Source organism: Musca autumnalis, unplaced genomic scaffold (genome assembly GCF_047663935.1).
Source record: "Musca autumnalis isolate F117 unplaced genomic scaffold, ASM4766393v1 scaffold_1, whole genome shotgun sequence".
NCBI classification, from domain to species: domain Eukaryota; kingdom Metazoa; phylum Arthropoda; class Insecta; order Diptera; family Muscidae; genus Musca; species Musca autumnalis.
This window is the reverse complement of record NW_027411644.1, coordinates 11,914,568-11,933,028: the sequence shown is the minus strand read 5'-3', so window position 1 is coordinate 11,933,028 and position 18,461 is coordinate 11,914,568. Positions and strand designations below refer to the sequence as shown.

General features: G+C 38.8%; 1 protein-coding gene across 50 annotated transcripts in view; it reads right to left on the bottom strand.

The window, feature by feature from the left end:
• Positions 1–18,461, bottom strand: part of tacc (transforming acidic coiled-coil protein) — a 141,379-nt gene that overhangs the window by 12,569 nt on the left and 110,349 nt on the right. For 31 of the 50 annotated variants that reach the window (XM_073966144.1, XM_073966136.1, XM_073966150.1 and 28 more), the window contains one exon: positions 56–501. In XM_073966144.1, the coding sequence (XP_073822245.1) occupies positions 56–501 (446 nt within the window). The remainder of the gene's footprint in view (positions 1–55; positions 502–18,461) is intronic. The other 19 variants (XM_073966301.1, XM_073966261.1, XM_073966268.1 and 16 more) reach the window with 1 other exon arrangement.

Here is an 18,461-nt window from a genome sequence, read left to right as displayed (position 1 = left end):
ATAATTAGAAAATGATTCCATTTCTGGCCATATACAAAAACAAAGTGCTGCTTACCTTTGTTCCAGGTTGTGGTAATTGACGTTTATTGTGTTGCTGTTGCTGCTGCTGTTGCAATTGCTGTTTGACTTCTTGTGACCTTTCCTTTAGTAATTTGGCACTTGAGGATAATGCAGGAGGTCCTGTTACTGATGACCGGCCACCACCAAAACCACTAACGCCGCCACTGCCACCTAGTGACTTTCTGGTATTATCTACAACAAACGAACGATTTGTACTTTCGTTAAGCTCGTCCTCTTCTATGGTTGGACTTAGACAAGGATTATTATTGAGATTAGTGGGTATTTGTAAGTTTAGTTGTTGTTGTGCTTGTTGTCCTTGATTGACTGGTATTGGGCAACCGAGTAATGGATCAAATTTCAATAGCAACGAACTACGATCCACTGGTGTATTGTTATTACCCTTGGTTAGCAGATAATCGAAATCGGATGGATTCAAAATAACTGTGTTAGGTGGTCACAAAAACACAACACAAAGATGAGACAATGGTTTGGTTGGACAAAGAAAAGAAAAATAAAACATAGACAATAATTAATAAATTAATGATTAGTGATGTTTTTTGTTAACAAATTATTTTAATAATATACATTCTGTTTGTGTTCATAAATAGATGGAATGCAGGTGTAACAACGGAGGTAATCGAGTTGGTTGGCATACATTTTTTAATAACATTTTATGTTCATTGTTAAATATTTCTTTTGTTGGCAGTAATCTACTTCAGATGTTACCTAGATTTGAGTAAGCCTCATTTGGTAGTTTGATGACAAAACTCCTAATTCTTATGGAAGAACGGGTTGCCAAACATAGTAAAACAACACTTACAGGGAAGAACTATAGGAAGCAATAAAAAGTGATGCGTGTTCTGATAAGAGATTGAACCCATGGCTAGACATCGGATTTTGTATATTATTCAAAAGTTCAAATAGACAATTTTGGGTTATTTTATAAATGGGGTTATTCTGAACAAAAATTCCTCTTGAATTTTGTATTTCCGCCGCTTCAACGTAAAGGAGAAAGTGAGAAAACTCGGGGGAATTTACGTTCGAAATAATAATATAAAAAAATATCAAAATTGTTCTATTTGAAATTTTGAAAAACATCCAAAATCCGATGTCTACCCCTGACATATGTATGTACTGATGAAAATGTATATTGTCTTAAAATCTTCCACGAATGGATTTTAACTTTTACTTCTGCCTGATGTATAGGTTCAGGAATCTACATAAATGTAGACTCTATAAAGTAAATGTTTCCCAGCAGAGGCGGCGTGTCAAGAAAATGACCAACCTAATGACCCGAATGAGTCAGGGTATTCGAATCGAACCAGAACCTGCGGAAAAGGATTATATGATTTCAGTTTGTCCACGACGTCATACTTGATCCGAAGATATCAAAGAAATATTTTAACCGTTAAGCAACCCGAGAATAATAGTTTTGAAAGTTTGACAGTTTTTAGCCTAAAAGTATTCGGGACAGTTTGACATATGACCATGTGTTTTATGCGCTTCGACATAAATCGAACTCCGGCAACATAGACAAGGTGCAAAGGGCAGTCTCGATCCTGATAACTGGAGCTTTTAGAAGCACACCACAAGTAGCTCTAAATGCGATGTTGAACCTCTTGCCCATGAGACTCAGCATCAAAGGTCAAGCAGCACGTAGTGCCCTAAGGCTACATGAATTGAATCGTTGGTGTGACAGCACCTGTGGACATGCATGCATTCTTCGGAAGCTAGGACCAAACCTTAGCTTAAATCTGCAGGGGAAATTCAACGACCACTTATCACAATCCAAAGATTTTAAGATTTTGAGGTCGTTATACCTAGTAGAGATGACTGGATTCGTAGTAACCCTCCTCTGGACGGTCTGGCTTTCTACACAGACGGTTCCAAGATGGAAGAAGGTACCGGAGCTGGCGTCTACTGCGAAAAGCTTTGTCTCGAATACTCATATAGGTTGAACAGCGACTGTAGAGTTTTCCAAGCTGAAATCTTCGCGATCAAAATGGCTGCAGAGTTGGTAAAAAGTCTGCATGCAGAAATCTTTGAACCGGTGACTATCTTCGTTGATAGTCAGCCGGCTCTTAAAGCCATCAAATCCTCCAACATCAAGTCTGAGGCCGTTCTAGAGTGTAGAACTGCTTTGGCGAACCTCACAAACGCTGTCCGACTCTGCTGGGTACCGGGACACTGTGACATTGTGGGAAACGAGAAGGCAGATGAACTGGCAAGACATGGATCCCAATCAACAAGTCTAGCAATTACTGATTCAATCAAACCACCCATATGTCACCTTTTTCGGAGAGTGGAGACGTTCTTTGAAGAACGAGCCAAGGAACTATGACATAATGAACCAAAGTGCAACGTGTCAAGGGCCATTTGGCCGACTCTATCAACAAACAGAACAACTTCACTCTTAAATTTGAGCAAATCAGAAATCAGGGTATTACCGGTCATTGCAACATCCGAGCTTTTATTGGCAAATGGCAGGATGATGGCGTGGACTATTGCAGGCTCTGTGAAGATGAGGAGGAAACGGAGACTATTGAGCATATTTTATGTCGTTGCCCGATGTTAAGATATAGATTAACAGGAGTGTGCTTTCCTCCAAGCTTAACCTTCTACTCAAACATGGAACCAACAATCATAAACAACATCATCAAACATTTGAATTGGCTGGGACGGCGCGACCCATAAGCGTAACTACTTCTCTGACAGTTTTCTACCATCACCAAATAAACCATCCTCCTTTCTTTATTACGGGTGCCACCGTGGTGCAATGGTATGCACGCCCGCCTTGCACGCAGAAGGTCGTGGGTTCGATTCCCCGGCCAAGCCACATCAAACATTTTTCAACGGTGGCAAAATACCCCTCAGTAATGTTGGCGACATTTCCAGAGTATTTCAGCCTTGAAAAACTTCTCCACAAGTGATGTCTTAAGACACGCCGTTCGGACTCGGCGATAAACAGTAGGTCCCATAACATTGAGCTAATATGAATCGGGGTGCACTCATTGGAACAATGTTTTATGTGTTTCTTTATTACATCTTCATCTTTAATAATCCATTTATTATTACTTTCCCAACCCCACCCTCTTTACTTTTCTCTCTTTTCTCTTCTTTTGTCTTTTCAGGTAATTCGGAACCTCTTTTTTCTTACTTATGGATGATCACAATGGACCGAAAGGTCTCCGAGTGGCGTAGTCAATATACATATATTGACTACACATCCCCAAACCTAACCTAACCTGGGTTCTTTACAGTGACTTACGACCGTTGTGCCAGAAATAATAAAGCCGTTTGTGAACGGATGATCCAAGATCGCCATGTTATATACTGTGGTCCTTTGGCATTTATTCCACCAACTAACATTTGATATTGCATGAACACTTGGCGGCAAAAATGGAGTTTTTGTCCGTTGGATCCCGTGTTGATCGATGCAAGAGAAATTTCGAAAAAATGCGATCGCCAGAAGATGCTGTAAAAGCGTTCAAGAACCATGTTTTGGAGGTTTCTCAATCAAGCCACTACAAACAACTCAACACGTCAAACTGTCTTGAGTACACTTAGACTAAAAACTGTCAAATGACACTGCGTGTTGCCTAGGATAGAAAGTTTCTAGTAACCCTCGTACCTTGCCAAAGTTCTCAATGTGTGGACAGCATAAAATGGAAGAAAACCCATTTTCACACTTTTGCCTAGCCATAAACTTGTCGATACCAATCCTCATCGGTTACCGAAGTGTAGAAAATTGACAGGGTGGTGCACTTACTGAAGCCAGCAAAGGTAAATCGAACTCCTTCAAAGCATCAGAGAAAGCTTCACAACGGTCGATAATTACCGAGGATCCATTCGTTAGCAGCAGAGGCCGTGCCAAGAATCTGTGCTGGTGGTAATCCAAAAGTGTGGGGCGTGGGCCTCTATATGTAGTCAATTGGATTTGTGAGAGGTTATTTAAACATTACAATGACATTTCCGTCATCTTCCGCCAGTGAAATATACACATATCGGCTACTAAATCTACGGCCACACAGTTTTCCACATGGATTGCCGTGATGGTAATGCCAATAACCTGGACATAGAGTTGGATGACAGATTAATTTCGAATACTAACCTGTCACAAGATACTTGAGTGAGGGAAGGAGGAGGAGGTATAGGAATAAGGGGGAGGAGAATGGATATAAAAAAGAGGATATAATAAGGGATTATTTGAACTTATAGTCTAGGATTGTTCGCCCAAAAACCAATTAACGCTCGTGAAATAACTTAGCAAGGCCACAGGATCTATAGAAGAGAAGTACGAGAGATATGCAATCTCATGAGCTCCAAACAGCCTGTGTCTTTTGATCGTCAGTCTAGGACACCAACAGAGAAGTTGTTCGATTGTTTCAGTCTCTTCCACATCTTCACATAGCCTAAAGTACTCAGTGTTGTTGTTCTCCCTTCCACTAACTTATGCAGCAACGATCAGTAGTAATATCTGACTTGCGAAGTGAGAGAAGGGACGTAGTTCTACGTCCCGAGATTGCCGGTTAGATTGACTTCGATATATTGCGTCCAGGTCCGCTCTGTCAGATCTTTACGGTTTCCCTTACTCTACGTAGAACTTATTGAGTAGGGTCATATTTTATAGCGTGTTTAAGTCGTTCGCGCATGTCCCTTCGAAAATTAAGAGCATGTCCTTAAGTCGATATTCTTGATCTGTGGTACGGTATGCAGATTAGTGTAGTCCGCATATACAAATACATTGGGAGAGTATTCAGACCTGCCAGAATACCTTTCTAAAAACTGAAGACAGTTCCTCTTTTTGATTTCAATTGGCCATATTCATCGGGGAACGAAGATTCCTTCCGTATGCCAGCATGATATGCTTTCGATGCAATAACTTCGTGTGCTGGATAGGCCTTACGACGTGTCAGTAAGGATAGCCTTGATCTAGAATGATAATCAAGGCAATCATGAATATTTCCCTGGGAATTTTCCGCACGTGAAATAATTTTAAAATGTGACATTCTGTTAAATTCAATCTCTTTATACATAAATATGAGTAAAGAAGAACGGCGTTAAGTTCGGCCTGGCCGAACTTTTTATACCCTCCACCAGTAAAATGGAATAATTAGGTTCTTTTCGTGTATGAAGAAGACTTAATACCAAATTTCAGCAATTTCGGTAAAACAATGTGAGGCACCGTTCTATGGGGGCTATTTCAAAACGTCGATCTATACCGCGACAAATTTTTGACGGAAAGTTTTTAGACTCAAAGAAGACTAAATACCAATTTTCCTATATTTCGGTAAGAGAATGTAGCTAAAATTTAAAAAATATCGAAAATCAAGTACGCTTCCATGGACCTATACTGATAATACTCTTCTGGAATATTTTATAACTCTTGGAAGACTAATAACGAATTTCAGCCATTTCGGTGGGATATTGACGTCACAATCTTCAGTATTACGAAAATCAGGAGGTACCGTTCTAAGGGGGCTATATCGAAACGTGAACCTATACCGACGAATTTTAGTCGGAAATTCGGCAATATGAAATCGTAGGTAGACCTGTACATACAAATTTCTGGCGAACAATTTTATATCACATTGAAGATTAAATACCAAATTTCAGGCATTTTGGTGGAAAATACGGAAAATCGGGAGGTACATTTCCATGGGGGCTATATGAAGGCGTGGACCGATACCGACAAAGTTCTTGGGGAAAGTTTTATACCACCAACGTAGACTAAGTACCAAATTTCAGCCATTTCGGTGTGATAATGAAGTTAAAACCTTGAAAATACCGAAAATCGGGAGGTACGGTTCTATGGGGGCTATATGAAGGCGGTCCACGATACCGACAAAATTCTGGGGGAAAGTTTTATACCCCTAAAGAAGACTACCTACCAAATTTCAGCCACTTTGGTAGGATAATGAAGCTTAAACCTTAAAAATATCGAAAATCGGGAGGTACCGTCGTTCTATGGGGGCTATATCAAAACGTGGACCGATATATCCCATTTTCAACACCAACCATCCTGCAAGTAATAAAAACTTCTGTAACAAATATTGTTTCTCTATCTTTAAAATTGCGAGCTGTATCTTGATTTCAACAGACAGACGGACATGGTTAAATCGACACATAGAAGGGTCTCCGACGAATATTTCGATGTGTTAGAAACGGAATAACAAATTTAATTATAAAAATAACAAGTAAAAAGTATCAGTCGGCTTTGCCGACAGAGATATAGCCTCAGCCTGTGTATATTGAAACAATTTTTCCCCAAAATACGTATGTATTTAGGGCGTTTAAACCGGCAAAAATGTTGATTAGGATTAAAGATCAAAAGTTTTGCGGAGGAGATACTGAAAGGAATGGATCTACATTGACCGTTATGGAAGTGGATCTCCAGCCACAATATATGGCGCCATAGGGGGGTTTTACACTTTTCGAATCAAAGTGCTTCGATTGCAGGTCTTAAAGTGAACTTATTAAAAATTTTGTGTGGGAGGTACCGGACGGAGTGGACAAATGTAGTACATTTTCAAACCTGACCTATACCAGGTAGATATATTAGGATGTGTAAAGAATGGACCAAATCGGTCACTCCCATCAAGAGTTACGTGCGCACAAATTTTCCGAAAAATTTTGAACTTTTGTGGGGGAGGTACCTGAAGGAGTGGTCCGATATGGCTTATCTTCAAACTTAAGCTATGTTTGGAGATCCGTTCGAGAGTTACCTTGCGCTCCAACCACCTCACACTGTGTCATAAGGTTTTTTTTGCAACTTTCAGGCTATTTTCTCAGGAAGTATGCACTTGCCCCTGATGAAACTTGTACCGTCGTATGGAGGGCAGTGAATACAAGTTGCTAAAACAAAAATCAAAGCGGTTCGAGAGATGAACTTTTCCGAAATTTTGTGTGGGGGTACCCGAAGGAATGGACCGATTGAGTCCATATTGAAACCTTATTTAAGTCTGGTACACATTTCACGATGAGCAAAGTATGGACCAAATCGGTTACTCCCTTCAAGGGTTATGGTGCGCACAAATTTTCCTAACATTTTCGAACTTTTGTGGGGGAGGTACCGGAAGGAGTGGACCGATATAGCCCATCTTCGAACTTAAACTAAGTTTGGGTAAAATGTTACGAAAGCCAAAATTTGAACCGAATCGGTTTATCCGTTCGAGAGTTATCGTGCGCTCCAGCCAGCCAGACAGACAGACGGACGGACATTGGTCAATCGACTCCAAATTGTCTGAAACACATTTCATCCAAACATACTTGGCGTCTAAAACCATTATTTCGATGAGGCACATTTTGCCCGTATGAAAGTGTATATACCCTCGTTAGCATAAATGCTGAGGGTATAATCACAAAATATTTTCGACGAACATCTCGGAAGAGACAAGGAAGACTTTTCATATAACAATGAGTTCAGTCTGATTTTATTTTTAGTTCAATGAAATGGAACCTCATTTAAGAGTGGCGTATCGAGTATAGTACGACTTTACTAATAAAAAAGTTTTTCATAGCCGAAACACTCAGAAAATGTGGCTAAATTTATGATGAGATTTTCCACCACCGATAAATGCGAAGTTCTGTTAAAGGGGGGTAAAACCACTGACCTACCGTTTGTAAAGCGTAAAGTTAACCACTGCTTTATGGTGGTTTTTTAAACAAATACATCTTGAGCATAAGAGTAACCGAGGCAGTATTTTATTACCAATCGAAAAGAAATCTAAAATGACCCTGCTTTTTACAGGTGCCATCATATGGACATTTCTGGTTATTTGTAAAATTAAATGTAAAAGAGAATAAATAGATAGGTATAAATAATGCCGTGCGTATGTTACTGCGGTTAGACAATGCTGCTCTTGTCAAACAAACCGTAAAGTAGATGGTTCTCGCACGTTGACATTAAATGAGTGCAAAAATATTGAAACCAATTCTTCATACTCTCTCACATATTTCCGCATTAGTAATACAAATCGACTGCTATCGAATGAGTTTATGACGAATAAAGAACAATAAGAAAATTTGGAAAAAAAATTAAACACTTTATAACCGGAAGGAACAAAGAAATGTCTTAACACACACACTCACACACACACAAATGCCAGTAATTTACAAAAAATCAATTTGGAACATAAATTAATGCGTAGTTAATGAATGTGTAGTGGGTGTCAGCAATATATCGACGGGTTGATTGAGGGTACCCGGGTCATGTGTAAAGAAGTAGAAGAGAATGAAAATATTGGATAGCGTTTAGGACAGACAACTTATCTTAATATGAGGTGTTTGTTCAAATTGTTTATTTTGCCTGAGGGCGGGTAGAGCAACGTACGGCGGAACTGAGGTGGTTGCTTGTTTGGTGGATTATTTTTTGTTTTGGTTACTCGCCTGCCTGCCACCGACATTTCATTAACATTTCCGCATAATTGTATGTGAGTCACATACACAGTAATAAAATGACTCAAATACAAAAAATACAACAAATGAAGAAAAGAAAATAAAACCCTTGATTTGGTTTAACAACAACATAAGTTCTTTGGTGAGTAGACGGAATATTAAAAAGTAAGCAAACAGTTGCTAAAGTACACTATTGAAGAGTTAGATACTCGAATATCCAGAGTCAGCAACTTTTGTACTTCTGATAGGAATTTCTTATTACAGAAGGCAGTAGTTTGTAGATAGCCAGGAAATGTATTTTTACCAATATGCGTAAGATTTTTTACAGGATATAAGTGGTGGAAAATTAGGTTGGAATATTCATGCGATTCGAGACCAGGTCCTAAACTGAACTTTTCCTAAATTTTGTGTGGGAGGTACCCGAAGGAGTGGACGGATTGAGTCCATATTGGAACCTTATCTAAGTTTGGTAGAAATTACACGATGTGCAAAGTATGGACCAAATCATTATTCCCTACAAGAGTTATCGTGCGCACAAGTTTTGCGACAATTTTTGAACATTTGTGGGGGAAGTACCTGAAGGAGTGGACCTATATGACCCATCTTCGAACTTAAATCGAATCTGGACAAAATATTTCGATACCCAAAATTTGAACCGAATCGATTGATCCGTTCGAGAGTTATCGTGCGCACCAGCCAGACAGGCAGACAGATATTGCTAGATCTACTCAAAATTGTCTGAAACGGATATCGTACAGACATACTTAGGGTCCATTATTTCGATGAGGCACATTTTTGGTCGTATCAAAGTGTAAGGCTGAGGGTATAATGAATGGAGTCCATAATACGTTTTAAACTTACTGAAGTAACCCTCTACATAATTATTTCGAAATCATTACAATGGGGAGGGTATGGACTAACTTCAACTAATAACACTGTGAACACAAATTTTGGGGCAGAGATAATTCCTTTTGGGAGATGTATAAAAATGACTATGAAAACGCGACCAAATCGATTAGTTGTCAATGAGAGCCGTACCTAAAATTTTCTGAGCGACATTTTTGCAGAACATTTCGAAGCTGAAAAACGCCATCTAGTGGTACTTTTATGGTGATTCTTAAAATAAAGGAGAAACAGACATTGAAGTAAGCGAGTTAGAAGGTCGATGTGCTCTACGAAAATAATCCTCATTCGATTTGACTGAAGACATGCCATCTCAAAAATAAGCTAAAGCAACAGTGAAGAAAGATATAACGCTAATTCCTGATGGCTTACAGGGTCTCTCTGAGCGACATTTTTGCAGAACATTTCGAAGCTAAAAAACGTCAACTTATGGTACTTTTATAGTGGTTCTTAAAATAAAGGACAAAAGGACATTAAAGGAAGCGAGTTAGAAGGTCGAAGTGATCTACGAAAATAATCCTCATTCGATTGGACTAAAGGCATGTCAACTCAAAAATAAGTTAAAACAACAGTGAAGAACGATATAACGCTAATTCCTGATGGCTTACAGGGTCTCTAGCAAAAACTCACCAAGGCCTTTCTTCCCCTAGAGGAATTTTCCGTGCCCCAGACTTTCACCTCCATTTTGTTGAACAGTGTGAACAAATAAACAGTTTTTATTACTTTCCAACAGTGGATGATGCATCGACTGTAATATTGGAATTTTTTATTGTGTAGTGTTATGTCCAAACTTCACATATTTTTTTACAATTGTGGCTAAAATCCTTTAAAAAAGAACTGAGGAAACATGTACTTGTCCATTTAAAACGTGACACTTAAAAAAGTACAAGTCGGCTTTTCCGACAGAGATATACCCGCAGCGTGTGTGAATTGAAACTTTCATCTAATGGCTGATCGAATACTGGGTAAACAGCCACAATCTCTTTATCCCAAAAATTATGTATTTAGGGGATTTTCAGAATTTTGTGGCCATTTTTATACCCTCCACCATATGTAGGGTACAGTTAAATTTGTCATTCCGTTTGTAACACATTAAAATATTCGTCGGAGACCCTATAAAGTATATATATATTATTGATCAGCATAAAATTCTATGTCGATTTAACCATGTCCGTCTGTGCGTCCGTCCGTCCTTCGGTCTATTGAAATCAAGATACAGCTCGCAATTTTAAAGATAGAGAGTCAATATTTGGTACAGAAGTTTTTATTACCTTCAGGATGGTTGGTATTGAAAATGGGATATATCGGTCCACGTTTTGATATAGCCCCCACAGAACGGTACCTCCCGATTTTCGGTATTTTTAAAGTTTTAGCTTCATTATCCTACCAAAATGGCTGAAATTTGGTATTTAGTTATCGTTGGGTGTATAAAACTTTCCACCTGAAATTTGTTGGTATAGGTTCACGCCTTCATATAGCCCCCATAGAACGGTACCTCCAGATATTCGGTATTTTGGGGGTTTTAGCTTCATTATCCCACCAAAATGGCTGAAATTTGGTATTTACTTATCGTTGGGTGTATAGAACTTTCCACCTGAAATTTGTTGGTATAGGTTCACGCCTTAATATAGCCCCCATAGAACGGTACCTCCCGATATTCCGTATTTTGAAGGGTTTAGCTTGATTATCCCATCAAAATGGTTGAAATTTGGTAATTAGTCTTCGTTGAGGATATAAAACGTTCCACCTAAAATTTGTTGGTATAGGTCCACGCCTTAATATAGTCTACATTGCACGGTACCTCCCGATTTTCGGTATTTTGAAGTTTGTGGCCTCAATATTCCTCGGAAATGGCTAAAATTTGGTATTTAGTTTTCGTTGGGGGTATTCAACTTTCACCTCTAATTTTGTCGGTATAGGTCCACGCCTTAATATAGTCTCCATTGCACGGTACCTCCCGATTTTCGGTATTTTGAAGTTTGTGGTATTTAGTGGTATTTAGTTTTCGTTGGGGGTATTCAACTTTCACCCCTAATTTTGTCGGTATAGGTCCACGCCTTAATATAGCCCCCATTGCACGGTACCTCCCGATTTTCGGTATTTTGAAGGTTGTGGCCTCTATATTCCTCCGAAATGGCTAAAATTTGGTATTTCGTCTTTATTTGGAGTATGAAACTTTACCCCAGAATTCTGTTGGTATTGGTCCACGCCTTCATTTAACCCCCATAGAACGGTACCTCCCGATTTTCGGTATTTTGAAAGTTGAGGCCTCAATATTCCTCCGAAATGACTTAAATTTGGTATTTAGTTTTCGTTGGGGGTATTCAACTTTCCCCCAGAATTTTGTTGGTATAGGTCCACGCCTTCATATTGCACGGTACCTCCCGATTTTCGGTATTTTGAAAGTTGTAGCCTCAATATTCCTCCGAAATGGCTAACATTTGGTATTTAGTTTTCGTTGGGGGTATTCAACTTTCCCCCAGAATTTTGTTGGTATAAGTCCACGCATTCATATAGCCCCCATTGCACGGTACCTCCCGATTTTCGGTATTTTGAAGTTTGTGGCCTCAATATTCCTCTGAAATGGCTAAAAGTTGGTATTTAGTTTTCGTTGGGGGTATTCAACTTTCTCCCAGAATTTTGTTGGTATAGGTCCACGCCTTCATATAGCCACCATAGAACGGTACCTCCCGATTTTCGGTATTTTGAAAGTTGTCGCCTCAATATTCCTCCGAAATTACTGAAATTTGGTATTTAGTTTTCGTTGGGGGTATTTAATTTTCCCCTCTAATTTTGTCGGTATAGGTCCACGCCTTCATAAAGCCCCCATTGCACGGTACCTCCCGATTTTAGGTATTTTGAAGTCTGTGGCCTCAATATTCCTCCGAAATGACTAAAATTTGGTATTTAGTTTTCGTTGGGGGTATTCAACTTTCCCCCAGAATTTTGTTGGTATAGGTCCACGCCTTCATATAGCTCCCATAGAACGGTACCTACCGATTTTCGGTATTTTGAAGGTTGAGGCCTCAATATTCCTCCAAAATGACTAAAATTGGGTATTTAGTTTTCGTTGGAGGTATTCAACTTTCCCCTCTAATTTTGTCGGTATAGGTCCACGCCTTCATATAGCCCCCATTGCACAGTACCTCCCGATTTTCGGTATTTTGAAGTTTGAGGCCTCAATATTCCTCCAAAATGACTAAAATTGGGTATTTAGTTTTCGTAGGATGTATTCAACTTTCCCCTATAATTTTGTCGGTATAGGTCCACGCCTTCATATAGCCCCCATAGAACGGTACCTCACGATTTTCGGTATTTTGAAGGTTGTGGCCTCAATATACCTCCGAATTGGCTGAAACTTGGTATTTAGTTTTCGTTGCGGGTATTCAACTTTCCACCGGAATTTTTTCGGTATAGGTCCACGCCTTCATATAGCTCCCATAGAACGGTACCTCCGATTTTCGGTATTTTGAAGGTTGTTGCCTCAATATTTCTCCGAAATGACTAAAATTTGGTATTTAGTTTTCGTTGGAGGTATTCAACTTTTCCCCAGAGTTTTGTTGGTATATGTCCACGCCTTCATATAGCCCGCATAGAACGATACCTCCGAATTTTCGGTATTTTGAAGGTTGTGGCCTCAATCTTGGTGTTTATTCTTCATTTCGGATATAAAACTTTCCATATGCAATTTGTCCGTATAGGTACTTGTCTTTATATAGCCCCCATAGAACGGTACCTCCCGATTTTCGTAATTCTAAAGGTTATGACGTCAATATCCTACTGAAATGACTGATTTTTGTTATTTAGTCTTTCAGGGGGGTTATAAAGTATTCCTGAAAAGATTTATTAGTATATGTCCACGTCTTCCTGTATCCCCCGTAGAAGCATACCTCTTAATTTTTGTGGTATTTTTTAGGTTTTAGCCACATTATCTTATCGAAATATCGAAAATTTGATAATTAGTCTTCCTTGAGTCTAAAAACTTTCCGCAGGAATTTGTCGGTATAGATCGACGAAATATGCTAAAATTTGGTAATTAGCCATCTTCATAAACGAAAGGGAACTAATTGTTCCATTTTACTTAAATATAACTCGTGGTGGAGGGTATAACAAGTTCGGCCCTGCCGAACTTTACGCCGTTCTTACTTGTTTTAGAGTGTCACCGTATAATTTAGAGCTTTTAGACCATTATATCAGGAAGCATGGACCATTATATCGCTCTAAATAGGACCACAAAGAATATTTTCGATCAAAAATTTCAAAGGATTCTTGAACAGACTGCACTTCGAACTTGAACTAAGATTAGACAAAATATTACGAGATCCAAAGTGTGGAGCAAATCGTTTGCTCCGTTTAAGTGATATGACTAACATTTTACCAATTTTTTTTTTCAACTTTTGTGGGGGAAGTACCGAGGAATTAGAAGATTCGCAAAAATATATTAATATATGCAACGTTTGGATCAACGCAGTATCCGCAGAAACTCCACTTGGTGGCCATAGGGTTTTTTTTTACAACTTTCAGACCATTTTCTCAGGAAGTATGGACTGACTTACCCTTAAACAAATTTGTTTCTTCGCAATAGAGGATTCGAGCAAAACCTGTTGTGAAAAAAAAAAATCTAGAGGAGGTATTAAACTCGACTCTACTAAACTGAAGCCTGTCTGAAACGGAAGCCAACACAATACTTCTGTCGTATATAGTCCAATTTCACAGGAATTAGGAATTTGTCCCCGAAAAAATTGAACCGTCTTAACTAGGCCGCATACCCAACATGTTGACAAAACCCGAACCAGTGGTCCGAATTCAAAATTTTATACCTGAACGGTTGCTTCGTTCGAGAGTTATCGTGCGCAAAAGCCAGCCAGGCAGGCTAAAAATTGTCTAAAACGGATTTCGTCCTAACATACTTGGGATCTAAAGCCATTATTTCGATGAGGCACATTTCGATCGTATGAAAGTGTACTTTTTAGTCTAAATGCTAAGGCTATAAAAACGCATACCGAAAAGAATTTTATTAAAGGTATCTTGCCTGCACGTTTGAACGTATTTTATATTCATTCCATTCTATTCAAATGCTGGCAAGTTATTATAACACTGCCCAACATTAGCCCACCACTAAGTCAATTTATAAGATCTACAAATTCTCTATTCCAAGAATCTCAAAATCTGAAAGTAATTTTACACATTTCCAATTTAGCTTGGTAGCCAGCCTACTTTGATGTCGCCAAACAAATAAACGGTAATTGCAACCATCTTCTGTCATTCATTTGGTTAGATTTATTGTAAATGATTTGAATAATTTATATCTATTTTACGCGGCTCTAAATGTATTACGTTGTCTCTTTGATGAGCAGAGAGAATATTAAAAAATTGTCATTTGCTACAAATTAGAAATAAATACCATGCAACACACCAGCCGGCATAATATGAGTAGATAAAAAAAAAAAAATAAATAGACATGAACGCCCGCATCCACACACATTTTTCAATTCATTATTTTCATCATTGTTTTGTTATTACAAATCGATATTTTCCAGTTTTGCTGGCTTTAATAACAAAAACAAATAGTCTATTCATTCTAAGCTGTGTTTTTGGTCAGAAGAGTTAGTTGAGAAATAAACAGCACCCACCCAAACCAATAGTGGCAGGCAGCAGTAGTAGTATTCTATGGATGCACATGCCTGAATGATTTGTAAAGGGTAGAAATGAAGGTTGGATAACGAACAAACGTACGTGGAATGAGGAGGTTGTTACAAATATGTGTTATTCCCTTATCTAACAGTTGAAATCGGCCAACCGATTTACATATGTACGTATATTTAAAATACATGTAATTCCCAAACACATATTGTTTACAGTGAGAGATAAAATTGTACAATGGAGAATAAAAAAATGCAAAATGTTTTCTCAAAAAAAAAAAAAAAAATCTTTTTTATCAATCCCGGGAACAAAAAAAGGAGGATTCAACTTTTGAAGTTTGTTGGTTTGCATTGTTCTGAACCTTTGTTGGCTGAAATTTTACGTATAACACGGTGCGCCTTAACTAACTTTAAATGAAAGGTTCGAGTCCTTGGCTTTCCTTTTTCACTTGCAAATAATTTCCGATCATCAAGCTTAACTCTAAACGAGAAAAATAATAAAAAGGTGCTTATACCTGAAGAAACTACAATGTTCATAGATGAGACAAATCAAAAACAAAAAAATAGCCGGAGGAATTTTTAAATCAGAGATGGCCAGCAACAGCAAATTTCCTATGCCCGCGAAAAACAGAAGAAATAGGTGAACGCTGACAAAACAAAATTAAAAACTGTGAAATAAAAGAAGAAAATTGATTTGTTGTTTCTTTTTGACATTGCTACCAGATCTACCATTTTTTCGTTCCTTTACTTTTCTGGCAAAAATGTTCATGAGAGAGCAATTTTGACAGTTTTCTCTTTTACCACTTGTACCATTAAACAAGTAAGAACGGCGTTAACTTCGGCCGGGCCGAACTTGTTATACCCTCCACCACAAGTTGTATTGAAGTAAAATGGAATAATTAGTTTCCTTTCGTGTATGAAGAAGACTTAATACCAAATTTCAGCAATTTCGGTAAAACAATGTGAGGCACAATTCTATGGGGGCTATTTCAAAACGTCGATCTATACCGACAAATTTCTGACGGAAAGTTTTTAGGCTCAAAGAAGACTAAATACCAAATTTCCTATTTCTCGGTAAGAGAATGTGGCTAAAACTTAAAAAACACCGGAAATCAAGAAGTACGCTTCTATGGGGTTATAGGAAGACGTGGATCTATACTGATAATACTCTTCTGGAATATTTTATAACTCTTGGAAGACGAAATAACGAATTTCAGCCATTTCGGTTGGATATTGACGTGACAATCTTCAGTATTACGAAAATCGGTAGGTACCGTTCTATGGAGGCTATATGGAAACGTGGACCTACACCGACGAATTTTAGTCAGAAATGGGGCAATATGAAAGCGTGGACCTGTACAGACATATTTTATATCACATTGAAGACTAAATACCAAATTTCAGCCATTTTGGTGGAATATTGAAGGCACAGCCTCCAAAATACGGAAAATCGGGAGGTACCTTTCTATGGGGGCTATATAAAGGCGTGGGCCAATACCGACAAAGTTAAAGGGGAATTTGAGTACCCCCAACGAAGTCTAAATACCAAATTTCAGCCAGTTCGGTTGAATATTGAGACCACAACATTCAAAATACTGAAAATCGGGAGGTACCGTTCTATGGGGGCTATATGAAGGCATGGACCGATAACGACAAAGTTCTGGGGGAAACTTTTATACCACCAACGTAGACTAAGTACCAAATTTCAGCCATTTCGGTGTGATAATGAAGCTAAAACCTACAAAATACCGAAAATCGGGAAGTACCGTTCTATGGGGGCTATATGAAGGAGTGGACCGATACCGACAAAATTCTGGGGGAAAGTTTTATACCCCTAAAGAAGACTACGTACCAAATTTCAGCCATTTTGGTAGGATAATGAAGCTAAAACCTTCAAAATACCGAAAATCGGGAGGTACCGTTCTATGGGGGCTATATCAAAACGTTGACCGATATATCCCATTTTCAGTACCAACCATCCCGCAAGTAATAAAAACTTCTGTTCCAAATTTTGACTCTCTATCTTTAAAATTGCGAGCTGTATCTTGATTTCAACAGACAAACAGACGGACAGGGTCAATTCGACATAGAATTTTATGCTGATCAATAATATATGTATATACTTTATAGGGTCTCCGACGAATATTTCGATGTGTTACAAACCTAAAAAACCCTAAAAAGTCAACATCGATCGCAATTTATTTAAAAATCCCTCCGGCTATTTTTGTTTTGTTTTTTTTCTGATCTGTGAACATTATAGTTTCAGAAAAAAACTTCCCAGGTGTAAGCACCTTCCATTTAAAGTTAGTAAAGGCGCACAGTTATAAATCATATGGGTAATTCATTGAAAGTTAATGATTGATTGATGCCAAGCAAAATATTTGATGCCAAATCCAAATGGTACGTTACATTAAGCATAGGGTTATCTTCCCCACCGTTCAAAATGTGATGTTGTTTGCCCTGGTATCGAACCCGTACATTCAGTGTGCAATGCGCTATCAATTGCACCACCTTTAATTCTAAAATTAAAAATGAAAATATTTTAGTTTAAACCGACGGACAATTTAGCTTCCGCTGTGAAATATCCGACAATTAGCAGCACTACAATCCTACACCTAGGTATGTAAAAATATGATCAGACAACCCTCCGGCCAAGCTTGAAACGTTGGATAGTCAATTATATGTGTGGACGCCAGTCGTACGTGGAATTCCGGAACAAGAAGTCAAAACCCCTTAGAGTGAAACAGGGAGTTCCCCAATGTGGGGTGATACCTCCGGAACCGTTTAACATCTACCTCTCTGGTATTCCGCCCCCTACAGACGGCATCGACATAGTAACGTATGCGGATGATTGCACGATCCTGGCGTCTGGTACCTATCTGTGAGAGACTGAACAACAATTTAACCGATCTTACCACCTTTTTCCATTCGAGGAATATGCAGATATCCGCCACAAAATCAACAGCCACTCTGTTCATCACATGGACAGCGCAGTTTGGAAGAGAATTGAATGTCGTGGTCGACGGTAGCAGAATTCCGACCACAAACTGCCCCAAAATCCCCTAAGGTCACATTCGACACTACTTTCAAGTTGTGCGAGCACGCCACAGCTATCTGTGACAAACTGAAAAGTAGGAACAAGGTCCTCAAGTCAACAGGCTTATCAAGCGTGTTTAAAAAGCATTCACAAGGATGCAGTTGCTAAAGCCATAAGCAAATATAGTTTGAATAAAGTCCTCGAAATACATCCCCCATCTATCGCAGCTGAGGAGCGTCAGCTGCCACGGCTCAAATACGCTCGGGATATTGCAGTCGCCTAAATTCTAATTGGGCGGAAATCGACCGCGCCGTGCAAGACATCTGTCCAGAATGCGGCATGGGCCCGCACGACACAAAACATCTTTTCAACTGCCCAGCCAAACTTACTCATCTAACTCCAGTGGATCTGTGGTTACATCC